We start from the raw sequence: 25392 nt of genomic DNA on the forward strand, positions 1-25392 counted from the left end.
TGTGCAAGTACTGTGAACGGCCAGAGAACATAAACGCATGGCCCAATAACCAGATACCACTATGTTATTCTATGCTGCACATATTGAGCCATTTATCAAGTTCACCACAGAAACATAACAGAACTGATTTAGCATTCCTAAGAAGCAGTAATTTCCTAACATTCCAAGGCAAATGCTTTGGTTCTACACCTTTCTAAAGAATAACTGACTCTCATACAAGTTTCATTCACCACAGCTTTTCAATCTGGTGAGTATTCAAGGGATCAGCACTAAAAAGCAGAAATACACAACTACACAAAAGCAGAAATCCCTGTGGTTTCTTTCATCCATCCAGAGTCACTCAAAATGCAATCACTATCTCAATAATCAACTATCATTAATTATTCACTCACTCTAAAACTAATGCAACCAGTGACAGGGATCATGGTGGACAGGAGGCAGGACTAGATTGCAGCTCTGGACAGAGCAGCATGCGGAGGCCTGCAGTGTGAACTTTAGCTCCAGATCAACTGCAAGAACAAACCAGCAATCCCAAGAGGACCTACAGACCCTCTGAAGGAAGCAGACTGCTCCTGCAGGACCCAGGAGACACCCAAATACTGTGAGTGCCCCAACTGTGGAAGGGGGAACACACACCCCCACTGGAGAAGCTGAAGGTCTGTTTGCAGGAGAAGTTTCTGACTTTACCTGGAGCTGAGTCAAGTTAAAGAGCCGAGCCAAATACAGGGGTAGAGGAAGCAGCAGAAAGGCTCGGGAGTTCACTGGGTCCCCGAGCAGCCCATTCTTGCCAGACACCACAGGGATCCATAGGGAGGGTGGCCAGAGGAGCAGGGTAAAACTCCACAGGGAGAAGGAATTCTCTAGCTGAACTTTGTAACAATTTGAACTGGGCGAGAAGCCTCCTGGCCATCACTCGGGGGAGGGCACCAATTGGGTGTGCAGACTTCACAGGCCGGGGAAGAACTAAAGCCCTTTTTTCTTGAAGCTAGGGCCATCGGGTGGGGGCAGGACTAGGCGTGTCTGAGCTCAGACTCTCCTTGGGCGGGTCTTGCTGTGGTTGCTGTGGGGGATGGGGGTGAGATTCCCAGATCCCGACCTAGGAGGATTATGGCTGCCTCTGCTGAGTCATGCAGGTTGTCAGGAAAGTGGGGGAAAGCCAGCAGTCACAGGCCTCATGCAGCTCCCACACAAACTGAAGAGGTGATTATAGTGGAAGACAAAGGGCATATAATCTTGGGAGTTTTAGGGCCCTGCCCACCGCCAATCCCTCTCCACACTACTACAGTTGATGCTTTCCGGAAAGCATGACCTTGTGGCAGGAGGCCAACAAGCATAAAAATAGATCATTAGACCACCAAAGCTAAGGACCCTCATGGAGTCCATTGCACCCTCTGCCACCTCCATTGGAACAGGCGCTGGTATCCACAGCTGAGAGACTCGTAGATGGTTCACATGACAGAACTCTGTGCAGACAACCCCTAGTACCAGCCAGGAGCTGTGTACACTCACTGGGTGGCTAGACCCAGAAGGGAGACAACAATCACTGCGATTCAGCTCACAGGAAGCCATATCCATAGGATTAATCCAATCCAACACAGAAAAAGAAAAAAGAATAATAAAATATGAACAAAGCCTCCAAGAAGTCTGGGATTATGTTAAACAACCAAACCAAAGAATAATTGGTGTACCTGAGGAAGAAGAGAACTCTAAAAGCTTGGAAAACATATTAGAGGGAATAATCGAGGAAAACTTCCCTGGCCTTGTGAGAGACCTACACATGCAAATACAAGAAGCACAAAGAACACCTGAGAAATTCATCGCAAAAAGATCATCACCTAGGCACATTGTCATCAGGTTATCCGGAGTAAAGACAAAGGAAATAATCTTAAGAGCTGTGAGACAGAAACACCAGGTAAACTATAAAGGAAAACCTATCATATTAACAGCAGATTTCTCAGCAGAAACTCTACAAGTTAAAAGGGATTGGGGACCTATCTTCAGCCTCCTCAAACAAAACCGTTTTCAGCCAAGAATTTTGTATCCAGCGAAACTAAGCATCATATATGAAAGAAAGATACAATCGTTCTCAGATAAACAAATGCTGAGAGAATTTTCCATTACCAAACCACCACTACAAGAACTGCTAACAGGAGCTCTAAATCTTGAAACAAATCCTGGAAAAACATCAAAACAGAACCTCTTTAAAGCATAAATCACACAGGATCTATAAAACAAAAATACAAGTTAAAGCAAAAACAAAAAACAAAACCAAAGCACACAGACAATAAAGAGCATGATGAAAGTAATGGTACCATGGTACGTCATATTTCAATACTAACATTGAATGTAATGGTATGTTCCACTTAAAAGATACAGAAGCACAGAATGGATAAGAACTCACCAACCATCTGCTCCTTCAGGAGGAGACTCACCTGACGCATAAACACTCACATAAACTTCAAGTAAAGGGGTGGAAAAGGCATTCCACGCAAATGACACCAAAAGCAAGCAGGAGTAGCTATTCTTATATCAGACAAAACAAACTTTAAAGCAACAGTGGCTAAAAGAGACAAAGAGGGACAGTACATAATGGTAAAAGGCCTTGTCCAACAGGAAAATGTCACAATCCTAAATGTATATGCACCTAACACTGGAGCTCCCACATTTATAAAACAATTACTAATAGACCTAAGAAATGTTGGCCAGGCATGGTGGCTCATGCTTGTAATCCAAGCACTCTGGGAGGCCGAGGCAGGTGGATCACCTGAGGTCAGGAGTTCAAGACCAGCCTGACCAACACAGTGAAACTCTGTCTCTATGAAAAATACAAAAATTAGCCTGGCATGGTGGCACGTGCCTGTAATCTCAGCTACTTGGGAGGCTGAGGCAGGAGAATCACTTGAACCTGGGAGGCAGAGGTTGCAGTGAGCTGAGATCACACCATTGCACTCCAGCCGGGGCAACAAGAAGGAAACTCTGTCTCAAAAAAAAAAAAAGAAAGAAAGAAAGAAAAAGAAACAAAGAAAGAAATAAGAAATGACATAGACAGCAACACAATAATAGTGGGGGACTTCAATGCTCCATTGACATCACTAGACAGGTCATCAAGACAGAAAGTCAACAAAGAAACAATGGATTTAAACTATTACTTGGAACAAATGGACTTAACAGATGTATACAGAACATTTCATCCAACAACTGCAGAATATACATTCTATTCAACAGTGCATGCAACTTTCTCCAAGATAGACCATATGATAGGCCATAAAACAAGCCTCAATAAATTTAAGAAAGCTGAAATTACATCAAGCACTCTTTCAGATCACAGTGGAATAAAACTGGAAATCGACTCCAAAATGAACCTTCAAAACCATGCAAATACCTTCAAAAAGGAAACTTCAAAACCATGCAAAAGAGATTAAATAACCTGCTCCCAAATGAGCATTGGATCAAAAACAAAACCAAGATGGAAATTAAAACATTCTTCGAACTAAACGACAATGATGCCACAACCTATCAAAACCTCTGGGATACAGCAAATACAGGAAAGTTCATAGCCCTAAATGCCTACATCAAAAAGTCTGAGAGAGTACAAACAGACAATCTAAGGTCATACCTCAAGGAACTAGACAAACAAGAACAAACCAAACCCAAACCCAGCAGAATAAAGAAAACAGCCAAGATCAATGCAGAACTAAATGAAATGGAAACAACAACAACAAAATGCCTAAGATAAATGAAACAAAAAGCTGGTTCTTTGAAAAGATAAATAAAATTGATAAGACCATTGGCAAGATTAACCAAGAAAAGAAGAGAGAAAATCCAAAAAAACTTCACTAAGAAATGAAACAGGAGATATTACAATGGATACCACTGAAATACAAAAGATCATTGAAGCTACTATGAACACCTTTACACATATACACTAGAAAACCTAGAAGGAATGGATAAATTCCTGGAAAAATGAAACCCTCCTAGCTTAAATCAGGAAGAATTAGATACCTGAACAGACCAATAACAAACAGTGAGATTGAAATGATAATTTAAAAATTACCAACCAAAAAAGGCCTAGGACCAGATGGATTCACAACAGAATTCTACCAGACATTCAAAGAAGAATTGGTACCAACCTTTTGACACTATTCCACAAGATAGAGAAAGAAGGAATCCTCCCTAATTCATTCTATGAAGCCAGTATCAACCTAATACCAAAACCAGGAAAAGGACATAAACAAAAAAGAGAACTACACACTGATATCCTTGATGAACACAGATGCTAAAATCCTTAGCAAAATACTAGCTAACTGAATTCAACAACATATCAAAAAGATAATCCACCATGATCAAGTGGGTTTCACACCAGGGATGCAGGAATGGATTAACATAAACAAGTCAATAAATGCAATACACCACATAAACAGAATTTAAAACAAAAATCACATGATCATCTCAATAGGTGCAGAAAAAGCATTTTGACAAAATCCAGCATCCCTTGATGATTAAAACTCTCAGCAAAATTGGCATACAGGGGATATACCTCAATGTAATAAAAGCCATCTATGACAAACCCACAGTCAACATAATACTGAATGGGGAAAAGCTGAAAGCATTCTCTCTGAAAACTGGAATAAAACAAGGACGCCCACTCTCACCACTCCTCTTCACCATAGTACTGGAAGTCCTAGCCAGAGCAATCAGACAAGAGAAAGAAAGAAAGGGCCTCTAAGTTGGTAAAGAGGAAGTCAGACTGTCACTGTTTGCTGATGATATGATTGTTTACCTTGAAAACCCTAAGGACTCCTCTAGAAAGCTCCTAGAACTGATAAAAGGAATTCAGCAAAGTTTCCAGATACAAGAATAATGTACACAAATCAGTAGCTCTTCTATACAACAACAGCGATCAAGCAGAGAATCAAATCAAGAACTCAACCCCTTTTACAAAAAAAAGCTGCAAAAAAACAAAACAAAAGAAAAAAAACTTAGGAATATACTCAACAAAGGGTCCAAAAACCTCTACACTAAAACACTGCTGAAAGAAATCATGGATGACACAAACAAATGGAAACACATCCCATGCTCATGGATGGGTAGAATCAATATTTGAAGATAAGCATAATGCCAAAAGCAATCTACAAATTCAACACAATCCCCATCAGAATACCACCATCATTCTTCACAGAATTAGCAAAAACAATTCTAATATTAATATAGAACCAAAAAGAGCCCACATAGCCAAAGCAAGACTAAGCAAAAAGAACAAATCTGGAGGCATCGCATTACCTGATTTCAAATTATAAGGCCACAGTCACCAAAACAGCGTGGCACTAGTATAAAAATAGGCATACAGACCAATGGCATATAGAACCCAGAAATAAATCCAAATACTTACAGCCAACTGATCTTTGACAAAGCAAACAAAACATAAAGTGCGGGAAAGGACACCCTTTTCAATAAATGGTGCCAGGATAAATGGCTAGCGGCATGTAGGAGAGTGAAACTGGATCCTCATTTCTCACCTTACAGAAAAATCAACTCAAGATGGATTAAGGACTTAAACCTAAGACGGGAAACTATAAAGAAAACACTGAAAAACCCTTCCAGACATTGGCTTATAGGCCAGGATTTCATGACCAAGAACCCAAAAGCAAATGCAATAAAAACAACAATAAATAGCTGGGACCTAATTAAACTAAAGAGCTTTTGCATGGCAAAAGGAAAAGTCAGCAGAATAAACAGACAACCCAAAGAGTGGGAGAAAACCTTCACAATCTATACATCTGACAAAGAAATAATATCCAGAATCTACAATGAATTCAAACAAATCAGTAAGAAAAAAAAATCCCATCAAAAAGTGGGCTAAGGACATGAATCAACAATTCTCAAAAGAAGACACACAAATGGCCATCAAACATATGAAAAGATGCTCAACATCACTAATGGTCAGGGAAATGCAAATCAAAACCACAATGCAATACCACCTTACTCCTGCAAGAATGGCCATAAAAAAAAAAAAAAAAACAGTAGACGTTGGTGTGGATGCGGTGAACAGGGAACACTTCTACACTGCTGGTGAGAATGGAAATGAGTACCACCATTATGGAAAATAGTGTGGAGATTCCTTAAAGAGCTAAAAGTAGATCTACCATTTGATCCATCAATCCCACTACTAGGTATCTACCCAGAGGAAAAGACCTCATTATTGAAAAAAGATACTTGTGCATGCATGTTTATAGCAGCACAATTCGCAACTGCAAAATCCTGGAACCAACTCAAATGACCATCAACTAACCCAAATGCCCATCAATCAACGAGTGGATAAAGAAACTATAGCGTGTGTGTGTGTGTATATACATACACATATATATATGATGGAATACTACATAGTCATAAAAAGGAATGGATTCACAGCATTTGCAGTGACCTGGCTGAGAATGGAGACTATTAATTCTAAGAGATGTCACTCAGGAATGGAAAACCAAGCATCATATGTTCTCACTGATATGTGGGGGCTAAGTAATGACGCAAAGACATAATAATGATACAACAGATTTTGGGGACTTGGGGGAAGCAGGGAGGGGGGCAAGGGATAAAAGACTACAAATATGGTGCAGTGTATACTGCTCAGGTGATGAAGGCACCAAAATCTCACAAATCACTACAAAAGAACTTACTCATGTAACCAAATACCACCTGTACCCCAATAACTTATGGAAAAATAAATTTGTAATGTTAAAAAATAAATAGATGGGGGCAGAGCAAGATGGCTGAATAGGAACAGCTCCAGTTTCCAACTCCCAGCACGAGCGACACAGAAGACCGGTGATTTCTGCATTTTCAACTGAGGTACTGGGTTCATCTCACTAGGGAGTGCCAGATAATCGGTGCTGGTCAGCTGCTGCAGCCTGACCAGCGAGAGCTGAAGCAGGGTGAGGCATCGCCTCACCTGGGAAGCGCAAGGGGGAAGGGAATCCCTTTTCCTAGCCAGGGGAACTGAGACACACAACACCTGGAAAATCAGGTAACTCCCACCCCAATACTGCACTTTAAGCAAACAGGCACACCAGGAGATTATATCCCACACCTGGCCGGGAGGGTCCCATGCCCACGGAGCCTCCCTCATTGCCAGCACAGCAGTCTGCGATCTAACCGCAAGGCAGCAGCGAGGCTGGGGGAGGGGCACCCGCCATTGCTGAGGCTTAAGTAGGTAAACAAAGCCTCTGGGAAGCTCGAACTGGGTGGAGCTCACAGCAGCTCAAGGAAGCCTGCCTGTCTCTGTAGACTCCACCTCTGGGGACAGGGCACAGCTAAACAACAACAACAACAAAAACAACAGAAAAAGCAGCAGAAACCTCTGCAGACGCAAACGACTCTGTCTGACAGCTTTGAAGAGAGCAGTGGATCTCCCAACACAGACGTTGAGATCTGAGAAGGGACAGACCGCCTGCTCAAGTGGGTCCCTGACCCCTGAGTAGCCTAACTGGGAGACATCCCCCACTAGGGGGAGACTGACACCCCACACCTCACACGGTGGGGTACACCCCTGAGAGGAAGCTTCCAAAGTAAGAATCAGACAGGTACACTCGCTGTTCAGCAATATTCTATCTTCTGCAGCCTCTGCTGCTGATACCCAGGCAAACAGGGTCTGGAGTGGACCTCAAGCAATCTCCAACAGACCTACAGCTGAGGGTCCTGACTGTTAGAAGGAAAACTATCAAACAGGAAGGACACCTACACCAAAACCCCATCAGTACCCCATCAGTACTGTTAGAAGGAAAACTATCAAACAGGAAGGACACCTACACCAAAACCCCATCAGTACGTCCTGACTGTTAGAAGGAAAACTATCAAACAGGAAGGACACCTACACCAAAACCCCATCAGTACGTCACCATCATCAAAGACCAGAGGCAGATAAAACCACAAAGATGGGGAAAAAGCAGGGCAGAAAAGCTGGAAATTCAAAAACTAAGAGCGCATCTCCCCCTGCAAAGGAGCACAGCTCATCGCCAGCAACGGATCAAAGCTGGACGGAGAATGACTTTGACGAGATGAGAGAAGAAGGCTTCAGTCCATCAAACTTCTCAGAGCTAAAGGAGGAATTACGTACCCAGCGCAAAGAAACTAAAAATCTTGAAAAAAGAGTGGAAGAATTGATAGCTAGAGTAATTAATGCAGAGAAGGTCATAAACGAAATGACAGAGATGAAAACCATGACACGAGAAATACGTGACAAATGCACAAGCTTCAGTAACCGACTCGATCAACTGGAAGAAAGAGTATCCGCGATTGAGGATCAAATGAATGAAATGAAGCGAGAAGAGAAACCAAAAGAAAAAAGAAGAAAAAGTAATGAACAAAGCCTACAAGAAGTATGGGATTATGTAAAAAGACCAAATCTACGTCTGATTGGGGTGCCTGAAAGTGAGGGGGAAAATGGAACCAAGTTGGAAAACACTCTGCAGGATATCATCCAGCAGAACTTCCCCAACCTAGGAAGGCAGGCCAACATTCAAATTCAGGAAATACAGAGAACGCCACAAAGATACTCCTCCAGAAGAGCAACTCCAAGACACATAATTGCCAGATTCACCAAAGTTGAAATGAAGGAAAAAATCTTAAGGGCAGCCAGAGAGAAAGGTCGGGTTACCCACAAAGGGAAGCCCATCAGACTAACGCAGATCTCTCGGCAGAAACTCTCTCTACAAGCCAGAAGAGAGTGGGGGCCAATATTCAACATTCTTAAAGAAAAGAATTTTCAACCCAGAATTTCATATCCAGCCAAACTAAGTTTCATAAGTTAAGGAGAAATAAAATCCTTTACAGATAAGCAAATGCTTAGAGATTTTGTCACTACCAGGCCTGCCTTACAAGAGACCCTAAAGGAAGCACTAAACATGGAAAGGAACAACCGGTACCAGCCATTGCAAAAACATGCCAAAATGTAAAGACCATTGAGGCCAGGAAGAAACTGCATCAACTAACGAGCAAAATAACCAGTTAATATCATAATGGCAGGATCAAGTTCACACATAACAATATTAACCTTAAATGTAAATGGACTAAATGCTCCAATTAAGACACAGACTGGCAAACAGGATAAAGAGTCAAGACCCATCAGTCTGCTGTATTCAGGAGATCCATCTCACATGCAGAGAAATACATAGGCTCAAAATAAAGGGATGGAGGAAGATCTACCAGGCAAATGGAGAACAAAAAAAAGCAGGGGTTGCAATCCTAGTCTCTGATAAAACAGACTTTAAACCATCAAAGATCAAAAGAGACAAAGAAGGCCATTATATAATGGTAAAGGGATCAATTCAACAGGAAGAGCTAACTCTCCTAAATATATATGCACCCAATACGGGAGCACCCAGATTCATAAAGCAAGTCCTTAGAGACCTACAAAGAGACTTAGACTCCCATACAATAATAATGGGAGACTTCAACACTCCACTGTCAACATTAGACAGATCAACGAGACAGAAAGTTAACAAGGATATCCAGGAATTGAACTCATCTCTGCACCAAGCAGACTTAATAGACATCTATAGAACTCTCCACCCCAAATCAACAGAATATGCATTTTTCTCAGCACCACATCACACTTATTCCAAAATTGACCACATAATTGGAAGTAAAGCACTCCTCAGCAAATGTACAAGAACAGAAATTATAACAAACTGTCTCTCAGACCACAGTGCAATCAAACTAGAACTCAGGACTAAGAAACTCACTCAAAACCGCACAACTACATGGAAACTGAACAACCTGCTCCTGAATGACTACTGGGTACATAACGAAATGAAGGCAGAAATAAAGATGTTCTTTGAAACCAATGAGGACAAAGATACAACATACCAGAATCTCTGGGACACATTTAAAGCAGTGTGTAGAGGGAAATTTATGGCACTAAATGCCCACAAGAGAAAGCTGGAAAGATCTAAAATTGACACTCTAACATCACAATTAAAAGAACTAGAGAAGCAAGAGCAAACACATTCAAAAGCTAGCAGAAGGCAAGAAATAACTAAGATCAGAGCAGAACTGAAGGAGATAGAGACACAAAAAACCCTCCAAAAAAATCAATGAATCCAGGAGTTGGTTTTTTGAAAAGATCAACAAAATTGACAGACCGCTAGCAAGACTAACAAAGAAGAAAAGAGAGAAAAATCAAATAGATGCAATAAAAAATGATAAAGGGGATATCACCACCAACCCCACAGAAATACTAACTACCATCAGAGAATACTATAAACACGTCTACGCAAATAAACTAGAAAATCTAGAAGAAATGGATAGTTTCCTGGACACTTACACTCTTCTAAGACTAAACCAGGAAGAAGTTGAATCCCTGAATAGACCAATAGCAGGCTCTGAAATTAAGGCAATAATTAATAGCCTACTAACCAAAAAAAGTCCAGGACCAGATGGATTCACAGCTGAATTCTACCAGAGGTACAAGGAGGAGCTGGTACCATTCCTTCTGAAACTATTCCAATCAATAGAAAAAGAGGGAATCCTCCCTAACTCATTTTATGAGGCCAACATCATCCTGATACCAAAGCCTGCCAGAGACACAACAAAAAAAGAGAATTTTAGACCAATATCCCTGATGAACATCGATGCAAAAATCCTCAATAAAATACTGGCAAACCGGATTCAGCAGCACATCAAAAAGCTTATCCACCATGATCAAGTGGGATTCATCCCTGGGATGCAAGGCTGGTTCAACATTCGCAAATCAATAAACGTAATCCAGCATATAAACAGAACCAAAGACAAGAACCACATGATTATCTCAATAGATGCAGAAAAGGCCTTTGACAAAATTCAACAGCCCTTCATGCTAAAGACGCTCAATAAATTTGGTATTGATGGAACGTACCTCAAAATAATAAGAGCTATTTATGACAAACCCACAGCCAATATCATACTGAATGGGCAAAAACTGGAAAAATTCCCTTTGAAAACTGGCACAAGACAGGGATGCCCTCTCTCACCACTCCTATTCAACACAGTTTTGGAAGTTCTGGCTAGGGCAATCAGGCAAGAGAAAGAAATCAAGGGTATTCAGTCAGGAAAAGAAGAAGTCAAATTGTCCCTGTTTGCAGATGACATGATTGTATATTTAGAAAACCCCATTGTCTCAGCCCAAAATCTCCTTAAGCTGATAAGCAACTTCAGCAAAGTCTCAGGATACAAAATTAATGTGCAAAAATCACAAGCATTCTTCTACACCAGTAACAGACAAACAGAGAGCCAAATCATGAATGAACTTCCATTCACAATTGCTTCAAAGAGAATAAAATACCTAGGAATCCAACTTACAAGGGATGTAAAGGACCTCTTCAAGGAGAACTACAAACCACTGCTCAGTGAAATCAAAGAGGACACAAAAAAATGGAAGAACATACCATGTTCATGGATAGGAAGATTCAATATCGTGAAAATGGCCATACTGCCCAAGGTGATTTATAGATTCAATGCCATCCCCATCAAGCTACCAATGAGTTTCTTCACAGAATTGGAAAAAACTGCTTTAAAGTTCATATGGAACCAAAAAAGAGCCCGCATTGCCAAGACAATCCTAAGTCAAAAGAACAAAGCTGGAGGCATCACGCTACCTGACTTCAAACTATACTACAAGGCTACAGTAACCAAAACAGCATGGTACTGGTACCAAAACAGAGATATAGACCAATGGAACAGAACAGAGTCCTCAGAAATAATACCACACTTCTACAGACATCTGATCTTTGACAAACCTGAGAGAAACAAGAAATGGGGAAAGGATTCCCTATTTAATAAATGGTGCTGGGAAAATTGGCTAGCCGTATGTGGAAAGCTGAAACTGGATCCTTTCCTTACTCCTTATACGAAAATTAATTCAAGATGGATTAGAGACTTAAATGTTAGGTCTAATACCATAAAAACCCTAGTAGAAAACCTAGGTAGTACCATTCAGGACATAGGCATGGGCAAGGACTTCATGTCTAAAACACCAAAAGCTATGGCAGCAAAAGCCAAAATTGACAAATGGGATCTCATTAAACTAAAGAGCTTTTGCACAGCAAAAGAAACTACCATCAGAGTGAACACGCAACCTACAGAATGGGAGAAAATTTTTGCAATCTACTCATCTGACAAAGGGCTAATATCCAGAACCTATAAAGAACTCAAACAAATTTACAAGAAAAAATCAAACAACCCCATCAAAAAGTGGGCAAAGGATATGAACAGACATTTTTCAAAAGAAGACAAGCATACAGCCAACAGACACATGAAAAAATGCTCATCATCACTGGCCATCAGAGAAATGCAAATCAAAACCACAATGACATACCATCTCACACCAGTTAGAATGGCAATCATTAAAAAGTCAGGAAAAAACAGGTGCTGGAGAGGATGTGGAGAAATAGGAACACTTTTACACTGTTGGTGGGACTGTAAACTAGTTCAACCATTATGGAAAACATATGGCGATTCCTCAAGGATCTAGAACTAGATGTACCATATGACCCAGCCATCCCATTACTGGGTATATACCCAAAGGATCATAAATTATGCTGCTATAAAGACACATGCACACGTATGTTTAGTGCAGCACTATTCACAATAGCAAAGACTTGGAATCAACCCAAATGTCCATCTGTGACAGACTGGATTAAGAAAATGTGGCACATATACACCATGGAATACTATGCAGCCATAAAAAAGGATGGGTTTGTGTTCTTTGTAGGGACATGGATGCAGCTGGAAACCATCATTCTTAGCAAACTATCACAAGAAAAGAAAACCAAACACCACATGTTCTCACTCATAGGTGGGAACTGAACAATGAGATCACTTGGACTCGGGAAGGGGAACATCACACACCGGGGCCTATCATAGGGAGGGGGGAGGGGGGAGGGATTACATTGGGAGTTATACCTGACGTAAATGACGAGTTGATGGGTGCTGACGAGTTGATGGGTGTAGCACACCAACATGGCACAAGTATACATATGTAACAAACCTGCACGTTATGCACATGTACCCTAGAACTTAAAGTATAATAATAAAAAATAAATAAATAAAACTAACACAACCACAGTCAACAGTAATGCAAAAGCAATATTGCTATTAGAATAAGCACATCAGGATCTAAAATTAATTTGTCAGATTTTACTTTTGTGATGTTTCAGTTAGAAAAAACCTTGTAAAATTCTTCACTAATGAAAAAAATGCCCTTATTCTAAATTGGCACAGCCACATGTCAGAGTTCTAATCTATCTGGTTTTAGTTTAGGCTAATAAAAGACAGTTGCTTATCACAGGAATGTTTAACCAGAGAAATTAGGGAATGTTCCATGTTCTCTGCGCACATTTAAACCAGGAGAACCATAAATCTGTGCACTTTATTCTGCTTATGAGCAGAGCATTGGATTCAGTCTCTAAAAATGTCATTCCAGAACCTTCCTTGTACATTATGCTATACAGGATGGTTCACTCGAGGCAGACAGGCTTCAATAGTGCAATAGCATTTAGAAGTGTTTACTTTAAATTTATGTTATACTACCCACCCAGATGATATATTTCATAGCACTAACAAAAAATATTTCTCCTATCTTTCAAATATCTGTATTACATCTACCAGTATTGTTTGTCAAGGATTTATCTTAAGTATTGTTTATTCTATTATAAATTGTAAGTTTAATAAGTAGCTCTGAGGCAATATAAAAATGCTAATATAAAAATTAAGAAAAATACATTATGAGGTAAAAGAGATAAAGTCATAATGTTGCCTGTATATACTGTATATACTGATTCTCAGAGTTGCAGAGATTCCATTTTCTTAATTATTAGTGGTATTAATTAAATTCAAGGCTCATTATTTCTTAAGGAGAAAAAGAAGATTTTTGGGGGGTTTTAAGTCCCTCTACCTCTATTTTAGGTTCATTCTGATCATGCTAGAAAAATATTAGCAAAAATATTCTATTCTAATGTACTACTGTGAAATTAATTTAACAGCGTAATTTTCAGCTTAGACACATGCTATAAAAAGAAAACATGTTTTACTTAGACAATAGAGTATTAGGTTAAACAAAGAGTTCTCATCATAAAAGTCTTATTTCTAGTAAATTCTATGGCACTTAAAGAGTTAAAAATTGAAATGAAAAAACTATACTTCTAAAAGGGCTGACTACACAGAACTAAAACCATATGTGGTAAATATAAAAATAGTAGTATTCTACAAAGCTAAAAATATAACTCAGTGAAACAGTGTATTAGGATTGTCAATACACTTGTCATTAAACACAGAACCTACAATTCTCATACTTTGATTACAGAAAATTGCAAAAAAACCTATTTAATGAAACGTAAGAAACAGATATGCTTAAAAATAATGAAAACATGGCCTGAACATATTTCACGGTACAATTTATTTAAGAGCATCCATTTGAATTGAACTTCAAATAATATATATCAACACCTTTACAAAAATGTTAATTAGAACCCTTCTTTCTCTCTCCTCATTTTTCCTTCTGATTAAGGAACTTAGTGTAAGCCCAGCTCCCCTCCTCCTTACTCACTTCCATCATTGGGAGGTGGAGTGATTGACCAATGATAAGCTTGGGAAGAAGAACTAGGCATTCTGCCTCAGTTCTGCCATGCTTTTAGAAGCAAGCCTACCCACATAAACTATGCATTTTCCATTGCTCCCCCATGCCATACATTGTCCTTCTGGACCCAATTTTGTCAGTAACCTGTTGCTACAGCCTGAACCGGGATCTTAAAGATAACTTTTTAGCTCTCACATTAAGCTACAGCCTTCAACTTGGCCATTTTCAATAACAAAAGTGATATTTTGACTGCCAAGTGTACTCTATTGGGAGCCTCCTGGAAAGCACAATGCCTAGCAACAGGTAACCCCCATTTTTAGGAACTTGTCCTGAGGAGCTAACCCTGAACAAGAAACACTCTTGTAAAAATGCACAAAAATGTTCACTTCTATACTACTAATAATAAACTGCCAAAATCTAGATACCCACATTGGGTATAAATCAACTGATAAATCCACACGACAGACTCTCATACAATCGTGAAAAGAATTACCTATAAAAACTGTATAATAGCATGGGAAAATGCTTTTAAAATAATGTCAGAATTAAAATGAAGGTAGAATGAAATCTAAAATTCTTTCCATGGCCTACATGCCCTGATTCTTGACTTCCTTTTTGAAATGTTTCCACTGTTCTCCAGCTATCCTTGCTTTCATTCCATTTCATGGAGAAGCTAAGCTTCTGTACTCATTATTTACTGATGAGCTCCTTCTTATTTGTGTCTCTGCTTCCATGCCATCTCCTCCAGGAAGAAATATTTGATCACCCTATCTACCACATCCTACCCTATACTCTTTCCACTTCACCTTATTTTATGCTTTGTACTTACCACCATCTGACATTTTTGTTTATTTACTTGCCTTTCTACACCCAGCAGAATGTAGGTTCCATGAGAATAAGGCCATGTGCCAGTATTTAGAGCAGTGCTTATCACACAGTAGGCCCTCAACAAATATTCACTTGAATGACAAATAAAGACATAATGTGTATAAATTAAACACATAAAATAATAGGTAAATTAAACACATAAACATTATATAAAGAAGGAATTTTAGAGGGCAATATTAATTATGTGGCAATAATTTTAATGGGAAGAAGATCATGCCAAATCACACAGGCCATGAAGCCAGGGCTACATGTGTGTGACAGACATGGCAACGGAGAATTAAGAAAGGTGGACTTCTGCTCCCAGTCCCACTTCAGCCAGAGTAGTGCTGCTTGTTCCTTATTTTCTACATTGGGCATCCATCCAAATTTTGTCTAATAACTGGTTTCGTGGCTTTAAAATGTTCCAAAACAGCACATTAGTGCTTCATCAGTGTGAATGTACTGTTTAAGATGTAAGGACCAGAAAAGAAAAATCAATTAGTTGGATATAAATCATATAAAGAGAACTAGTTATGAAGGAGAAATTAGGAAGAAAAAAAGATTTAGGCCCCTACCGCACACACACAAAAAAAGAAAACCACACCAAACTTTCCTAAAATGAAGGTATGGTAAAGAGCTAGAAATAACCACAAACCAAGCAAAATAAAACATAAAACAAAGGAAACAAAGCATATTCACATGTGCAATCTATACTGAAAGCTTTAAAATATGTACAGGTTGAGCCGGGTTGAGTGAGCTTCCTAAAACAAAAACCCAAGATCAGAAATGCTCCAAAATCTGAAATGTTTTGAGTGTTGACATGATGATGAAGATGACATCGTTAACACGACAGAAGCGCCTATGGACGTATGGTGAAAGTGTGTGATGGGCTTCATGAAGAATTAGAGCCAGTGTGCATTCATAACAGAACAAGAAATCATGCCAGTTTATATTAGGTTGGTGCAAAAGTAATTATGGTTTTTGCCATTAAAAGCAATGGCAAAAACCGCAATTACTTTTGTACCAATCTAATAAAATCAAAGAGAGACTTCTAAGCAAAAACTCTGTTAATGAGGCAGATGACTCTGGAGGAACCATTTTTAAAATCCATCCAGCAGAATGTCCCCTTATCCCTAGAGGACCCACTTCCTGGTCCCTCCACTGCTTCTGATGTTTCTTAAAAAAAAAAAAAAAAAAAAAAAAGTAAAATACAGCATACAGTAACCTTTTCAAAGGTTTAAAACACAGCATCATAAGTGGTGACTGAAAGCCTGCCATTTTCATTGTTGCTGTTTTTCAACAGCTGATACAGTTATTTGGGTGATGCTACTGTGCTGCTTGATTATCCTGAACACATTATTTTTTCAATGTCTTAATGGTATGTCCAATTTTTTTTTACTGTTAAGTAATTAGGTGTGAATAAGTACAGGAGAATAATTGCATACTGGTAGCACTTAGATTCAGAGTCAGGAATGATGGTGATGCTGAACAACCAATGATTGTCCACATGGGTGGCTGAGATAGTGATATCTTTGCTTTCTGAGGATTCAATGTACACAAACTTTGTTTAATGCACAAAGTTACTTTAAAATATTACATAAAATTACCTTCAGGCAATGTGTATAAAGTGTATATGAAACATCAAAGACTTTCTTGTTTAGATTTGAGTCCCATCCCCACGATATCTCATTATGAATATGCAAATATTCCAAAATCCAAAAATTTTAAGTCTGAAATACTTCTGGCCCCAAGCATTGTGGATAAGGAATACTCAACCTGTACTTACAAGTAAAATGTATTACCGAAAACTCAGTGCGCCATACCTGGCCAGAGTCTCCAGTACAATATTCAGTAATATCACACTCGTTCACAGCATCCCGGCATTCATACCCTCGTGGCTGAAACTGCAAATCAAAATTCAATATTAAGAGTTAGGATTATGTAATATTTCAGAGTTATTATAACATTCTTAGACTCACCAACAATGCCTATAGTCTCACATAACTAACACCAAACTCTTTTTAAGAATTAGCAAGACAGAATATCCGACTGCAGAATAGAAACAAGGCCCAGATGCTACCATCTATACTAAAGATGAATCATCAACCAAAGCTTTAAATGTTCAGATTTCAAAATCCACTGTCTCAGAGTACTATTTTCAGAAAACAATGTGATGGAAATCACCTAAAGAAGAAATTCTGGTTTGGCTTAAGACAAAATAGCAAAACACTATAATACAAACATTTAAGATCTCTCGGAAAAATTCACATATATACCCAACCTTCATTGAATTACCTATTAGCATAGATATTAAACTTGCCTTTGCTACACATAGACAATCAAATTTTAATAAATTCATATGAATTACCTTTGGTAATGCCAGGGAATGCCTATCGTATACAAAGCATTTTATTTGAGGAGGGTATGGGTAAAAGGTGAAGGAAAGAGACCATTACCCTCAAGCAATTTATAATCTAGTTGGGGACATGAAGCAAGGAGAAACTAAGCTAGAATCTTCTAAATACCATAAAGCATAATAACCCCTAATATGGAAAAAAATCATAAAATTATGTAATTCTATGGTTATAAGGAATATTAGAGGTTATATATATGAGAAAAGGGAAGATTAAAATGACTTTTCAAAAATAACTGGTGGTCTCTGTGGATGGAAGACTGTATATGTCCATACACACAAAAACCGTGTATATACACATATGAGTATGCATTCAGATGTTACTTTCCTATCTCACTTTCTTGCCTTTACAGGGGATTTTAAACCCAATGGGAAAATATGAGCACTAGCTTTTATGTTCAGGTCTAAAATAAATTAGGGTACGTTTTGAAGAAAAATGTTATAAGTAGGTCATATTATCAAAAAGACCACAGAAATCGTCCCTCTTCTATTCAACAATTTAACATGGATTTCATCTGTGTTAGTAGGGCAACTCTTTTAGAAGCAGTTTAGGTATATTTTCTTAATGAGGCATTGCAGGATAAGACGGCTGGTAGTGAATGATAGTAGAGATAAATGTTGCAGCTCACAGAATCTGAGATTTATCGATTCTATAAAACTGCCAGGCTAATATGTACACTGTACCCAAGAAATTTGTGACAAGCTATACAAACGCTCCGTGTACACACTGAGCTATCTGGCTAATCTGTCAGTTAAAAGAAAGATGAAACTGTCAGAACACTCACAAGACATGAGGTGTTGTTACAGCAGGGCCCATCGCTGCAGTGAGCCCCATTGGAGAGGGAACATTTCTTACAGCACAACCCATAGCATTCCTAGAGAAAACACTTCACGTGAGTAAGCCAAGAGCCTGACCAGCTGGTCAGTCATTTTCTCTCCACACGTGGCATGCATATTCCAAATGAGTACATTTATACAATAGTAAGCAAATACTCTGGGAAAGAATTAATTACTTTAAACAAGGATAGATTCCTTCCTGCAATACTTCTCAGCAAAGTCAGATCTTCTATGAAAGGACTTCAATACCAAAGAGAAAGCTTAATTTTTAGCAGGCAATTCTTCTCCAACTAGCTCCACTACATTTTAATACCCAATCTATTTTATAAAGATAAAAATAATATACAACACAGAAAGAATGTTTTATGATTTGGTAAAACTTAGATGAATATGAGCTATAAATTTTTAAGAGGTAGGGAATTCAATCAGAAGAATCCATTAGGTTTGCTCAGACAAGGCCATAAGGACATGACTAATTCTAACGTGTCTGAGCTGAATTAAGCACTAATCAGAGAGATGAGAAAGAAAGGCAGCAAGACCACAATCAATGAGCTGGCCTCCCACGAATGCTATACCTGTTTGCACCAAGTAAGATCTGTGCTGTAAGTATAGAAGGTTTCTTATACCTACCACATGAAAACCACAATCACACTCCTCCCCAGCTTCCACATATCCATTTCCACATTCCGTGGGCTCAAATAGCTAAAGAGATTAGGGAGAGAAGGGAAACATTTTTCAATTTATCACAGAACATCAGCACATCAACCAGGTCACATACAAGGGCCGTATAATCAGCTATCATGTGATATTCTTCTATGATCTGTTGTTACGGCATCTTATAAATGATGACTATGGGAAATACTGTTCACTTATTAATAGCACTTAAAAAAATATATCTGAAATGGGGCAGTATCTCTTGGGGGATTCTCTGGCCGTGGGCTCCAGAGATGACCTCTAGCATTAGAATTACTTTTTATGGAGATAAGCTGTCAAGAGGAATAGATCACTTTTCATATTTGCTAATGGAGCTAAAATGCATTGCTAATAAGAATCACGGATATCTAATTTGCTGACTTGTCTCAAGACAGCTGAGAAGCCATAAAAACTGTTAAAAAGATAAATATGCTTCAGTCATAGCCAAATGTGATATGTACAATCAAGTAAACGCAAGTAAACATAGGGGAAAAAATGTTGCTAGAAATCCAAGCCCATCATTCCACTGGAAAGAAATCCCAAGTGTCTGAACGCATAAGACACATGTATGGATATATAGAAATCTCTCAGTCACTCCTAGGGCAATAGAAGAGTACAATTTCTAGAATAATCTAGTCTGCTGGTGCCATGACCTTGCTTGCCAGATAAACTATATTATAGTGCAACCGTAAAGGTAGTTGACTGTTTATGAGAAGCATGCCTACTTCCCATTCCAGGGGCGGTGGGGAGGCGGGCAGGATTTCTCTGGGCATAATCATCACACCTTAAAGGAAGGCTGGAGCAGCACATTACAACCCAAATGGTCTGAGCCCTGAATATGACAGGGAGAAACTGACTCCATCCGCAGCAGCTGAACACACCTCAAGGAAGGGTTGCCTTCCACTAAAATCACCTGAGAAAGAACTGATCCTCCTTCCACTTCCAGGAAGGCAAAACTATTATGAAAAGCAAAGGTTTCCAGGCTACTTGGGTGGGACTCCCCTCAAGGAAATGTCCTATGAGTAAAATCAGCATTGCACATCTCTGTGTTATTTTGATCTGGAGGCAGGAGAAATTGGAAAAGGGAAGGACTGACTAGAACATGGCCTGCACTTTATACCAGGCTCCTCGTTCTTTCCTTCTTAGGACTCTCCCTCCATCCTGAGATGGGTCACTATCTTCAACCATGTGGAAAACATGGCAGTGGGGAAGATTCCCACTGAAAATAAGCACAGAAAATATGCACAGATACAGTATAAAAAATAATATACACACAACACATGCATATACATACATTCAAAACGCTTGGGGGAAAAAGTCACTTCTTTGATACACACATATAAACTATTCCACTGGAATCCATAGCTGTTTATTAACCATTGTACTAGGTAGTTTAAAAAGACATAATTCCCCATCCTGGCTAACCCGGTGAAACCCCGTCTCTACTAAAAAATACAAAAAATTAGCCGGGCGAGGTGGTGGGCGCCTGTAGTCCCAGCTACTCGGGAGGCTGAGCCAGGAGAATGGCGTAAACCCGGGAGGCGGAGCTTGCAGTGAGCTGAGATCCAGCCACTGCACTCCAGCCTGGGTGACAGAGCGAGACTCCGTCTCAAAAAAAAAAAAAAAAAAAAAAAAGACATAATTCCGTATTTACTAACTTTTAAAACAGACAATTTATAGTTATTTTTATTTCATTTCCAATTTATTGGAATAATTTTCTCCTAACTCACAGACAATTTCAGAAATCCACTGATGGATCCTTATGCATATGCTAGAAACCTTAACCTTTCCAAACAAGTGAGAGTTGTTTCCTCAGGCATGATGCTTATAATGGGCTGGTAAGCTGCAAGGTGGGTAAAATTAGCCATGTACCGTGCAATTCAAAAATGCCAGCAGCTCACATTAGTTCATTATTACTTATTTCACCCATTTTGAACACTTTGAGGTTTTTGGATTTCTGTTGCATTGAGATCAATATTATGAAAGGCAGGGAACTGACTTTAACGATGTAAGGTCACTTTAAAAGTCCTGTTTCTTTTTCCACTGAGATTTTACACAGATGTCAGGCATCAAGCTACCATCTCCTGACTACGTAGTGTTGCTGAATTATGGGTTTAGGAATAAATTATCCTGTCAGTTACCACATTAGTTACTGATTTAAAAAAAAAAAGGTTACCATTATTTCGCTGTTCTCTCAATTTGCACAGTATTAAACATTTTGCATGGCAATGAGCTATATTTGACTCATGAAGTAGTATCTTAAAAAGAAATACGAAATTTGCCATGTTAGAATTTCTATACCATCTGCTAATTAGCATTGATCCTATCTTTTGCCTGCCGAGCAGCTTCGTTTCCAAACACGCTACTACAGGTCTACAGCCCTGATTTATGCAAAAACTTTGAAGCCAATGAGTTTGAGACTTCCAGCTTTGCTGAAGTTTAGAGAAGTATGATGCATTTACCATATTCTACGTAATAGTCCTGAGGGGCTTGGGACATATACTATAATCCGTTAATATTTCTACAGCAAGACTTACGAATATTTACCTTATGAGGTATAAATATTTTTCAGTTTAGGACAAGTTTTACTGTCAAATGTGTTTTCCACAAACATAAAAAACACTTCTGAAAATTTTCCATTTTCTGAATTAAGAATACGTGAATAAAGGATTGTGACACTATATAGACAAAGTTTGATTAAATGCCAAATGACAATGTGGCCCTCCCCAGGTAAAGAGACAATGCATTATAAACACATATGTATATCTATGGTAACCATAAATACCTCGGGTGATTTTTTGTCTGGCTGATATTTACAAGGAACTAATGTCCCAGGAGGACAAACCACTCAAAAAAGTCAAGAAATTAGTTAGGCCCTGACATGGTTTGGCTCTGGGTCCCCACCCAAATCTCATCTTGAGTTCTAATTTCCACTGTTGAGGGAGGAATCTACCTGATGGGAGGTGACTGAATCATGGAGGTGGTTTCCCCCATACAGTTCTCATGATAGTGAGTGAGTCTCACTAGAGCTGATGGTTTTAAAGTATGGCACTTCCTCAAGCTCTTTCTCTCTCTCCTGCCACCTTGTGAAGAAGGTGACTGCTTCCCCTTTACCTTCTACCATGATTGTAGGTTTCCTGAGGCCTCCCTAGCCATGTAGAACTGTGAGTCAATTAAAACTCTTTTGTCTGTAAATTACCCAGTCGGAGGTAGTATCTTTATAGCAGTGTGAAAATGGACTAATACTTGTCCCTAGAAAGAATGTCAAGGAGAAATGGAATTTTTATCAGAGAAATTGTTTAAAATAATATTTTATCTTAATTTAACCCACCATCTCTTAGCAGCAGGGTGAAAACCTTAACAAGAGAATCTCAAAGATATTTTAATGGAAGGATTGTTTGCTTTTTGGAAGGGAGGATTTTTGAGTTCTAGCTAGCACTGAAAAACCAGAGACTAAGAACACTGAAACTATGGTTTTGTCATTCACTTAAACAGGACTCAATCTTTAACATGATAAGGACTTTTATAACTAAATATTAATCTGACTGACAAGAAACCTGCTTTCCAAGACAGGCATCTGATATCCAGCACTGTTCCATTATAAAACACTGGAGAAATAATATACTTTCTTAGTAAACTTTCTAAGTTACTAACCTTTGTTGGCCTGTTGAAAAGGCAGGCTCCACCCCCTCTCTGTAAAAAGTCTCTATACTCCAAAACGCTGCACTTTGAAAATTTTCGAGAATGGGACACCCTGAGGAGACAAAGAATCCGCTATGTAAATAATTTACCAAAAGCAATCATCAGAGAAGAAAATTAAAACCCCTAAATTGGAACAAAATGTTCACTTTGGATCCAAATGAATCTACACAAATTTTGACAAGGTATTTATGTTCAAATTGCCACTTAAGTACATGTGGTGGAGTTTGCAGAGATGGAAATTCAAAGAAAATCAAAGATTTGAGGGCGATGTTACAACCTCCTCAGCAGGTCACCCTTTTGTGACCAGGCTTGAAATGGTTTTTAAAAAGCTCATTACAAAACCTCTTCAAATAGGCTGTATTTTAAAGTTTGTTCATTTTTATTTGCTATATCGCATTAAAGTCAAGCATTTTTTTTTTTTTGCCTCTGTTCTGAATAAAAGGAGCTCATGAACTTACTAGATTTTACATTGGAGGAGAGAGTTGTGAGGGCCAGTTTATTAAAGACTGTATCATGCAGGCCAGCAATGCAATTCAGGTGAACAAGGAAACCCTAAAGAGCTATATTAGATCATACATGTATATGTACATATGTTTTTAGTATGTATATGCACAGTGACAATAGAATTAGGGTATGCTCCCATGAATAATAGCTCTTTATTCTCAATTTCAAATCTATTTGGTGATATTCATTATTAATCAGGAATAGAAAATGAGCCTCTCTGTGAATTACTTAATCAAATATAATACCTCTATGTAAGAACACAGGGGAATATTATATACATGGTTACGGTTAAACTGAATCTCACACACACACACACACACACACACACATACACACACACCTATTCCTCAGGAATACAGTGTGTGATTGTAACAGTGCTTGAACTTGCAAGTGACAGGCCACTTATTCTAGGAAGCAATTCAATAATTTTATGCATTCTGATGTATGAAGGTAGTTTACAGAAGTAGGTAAAACCTGCCACTTTTGATAGGAACCTCTTAGAAAAACTATATAGAAATATATTCTTGGGAAAATATATATTTACTTTAAAACATTTTATTATATCTCATTTAAAATATTTTATATATTTTATATATATTATGAAGAGTCACTGTAAAAAAACCCAGAGATTAATTTAGAAGATAGAAGACATCTCCCTATAGAGCCAATATTATAGGTGTTACCTTCTTATAGCAGTCCTCAGAAAAGCCTGGTTAAGCCATAAATTACTAAGCTATGGAGTAACAGGAAGGGAACCGTGGAAGCTAAGGGTTTCATGTTTAAACTCTATTTCTAGAAATGCATTCTAAAGTAGCAGGGATAATGGCCTACTGTGCAAACCTTCATGCCCACACTCCTCCCCAGGAGTTGGACTCCTAGGAGGGCTGGTGGAAGAAAACAATGGGACTCTGTTCAAGTATGTCAGGGCCTTGGGCAACCAGGGCTCAGAGGAATGCAGGTAGGACCAGAAATGGTTGGTGTGTTGAGCAGGTGTCTGGCATGGCAAAGAAAGCAAAAGAGGCACATAGGTGAGGAAACCTCTCCCCTCTACTAGGAGTAGGTTATGGCTTAGGGGGCCTGGGGGCAGTGGCTCGCATGAGGCAGGGGTCCCTGGGAAAGAGGGCAACATTTCCAGGCCTTGGTTCATTGAATCAACAGCAGCTCTGGGGAAGCTGCTTTAGTTCCCAAAGTATTCACAAAAGAAAAGTGAGGGAATGTTCAAATGTTGATCACTAGAAGACTACCTGATTTAGACACGGTAAGTCTGTCTTAATTTTAAAAAAGTTTTATTGATTTATAAACAGTATAGTATAATTTTTATTACTGTAAACATATATATTTATGAGTTCTTTAAAATGTAAATTGATGACTAAATTGATTTCACTGACTACTTCAGGTAGACAACCAGCTTTTAATCTAAGTGTACTAAAAAATTAATGCCTCCACTAAACTTAGAAGGCTTTAATCATGTGCTTCCTTTAAGGGTTAATAAGAAGTACAAGTTCATACATTTTACTTTTATCACCAACCTTAAATAAAAAATTAAAATATAAAGTAAATTAGCTCTTTCAGTTTAAAAATATCAGACAACTAATTATTGATTTTATATTGTGCTTAGCCTGAAAGACCAATACCCGAGAGACCTTGTTTCTAATTCCATGCAGCAATTTTAGCAAAAGGCATATATCAAATGCATGCATAATGAAAATTTACCCTGTTTCCTCCATGATGCAGCCACCCCAGGATTCTGTGCAGTCACATTCTGGTCCAACAA

General features: G+C 38.7%; 1 protein-coding gene across 4 annotated transcripts in view; it reads right to left on the reverse strand.

Annotated features, from left to right (window-relative positions):
• ADAM23 (ADAM metallopeptidase domain 23) overlaps window positions 1–25392 on the reverse strand; it is a 191095-nt gene that overhangs the window by 35795 nt on the left and 129908 nt on the right. For 3 of the 4 annotated variants that reach the window (XM_033230556.1, XM_033230554.1, XM_033230553.1), the window contains exons 14-18: window positions 25332–25380; window positions 23067–23166; window positions 19350–19421; window positions 18668–18757; window positions 17293–17373 (exon numbers count right to left, since the gene is read on the reverse strand). In XM_033230556.1, coding sequence (XP_033086447.1) covers window positions 17293–17373; window positions 18668–18757; window positions 19350–19421; window positions 23067–23166; window positions 25332–25380 — 392 coding nt within the window. The remainder of the gene's footprint in view (window positions 1–17292; window positions 17374–18667; window positions 18758–19349; window positions 19422–23066; window positions 23167–25331; window positions 25381–25392) is intronic. The other variant, XM_033230557.1, reaches the window with a different exon arrangement.

The sequence above is a fragment of the Trachypithecus francoisi genome, unplaced genomic scaffold, assembly GCF_009764315.1.
Source record: "Trachypithecus francoisi isolate TF-2019V2 unplaced genomic scaffold, Tfra_2.0 Lachesis_group13, whole genome shotgun sequence".
NCBI classification, from domain to species: Eukaryota; Metazoa; Chordata; class Mammalia; order Primates; family Cercopithecidae; genus Trachypithecus; species Trachypithecus francoisi.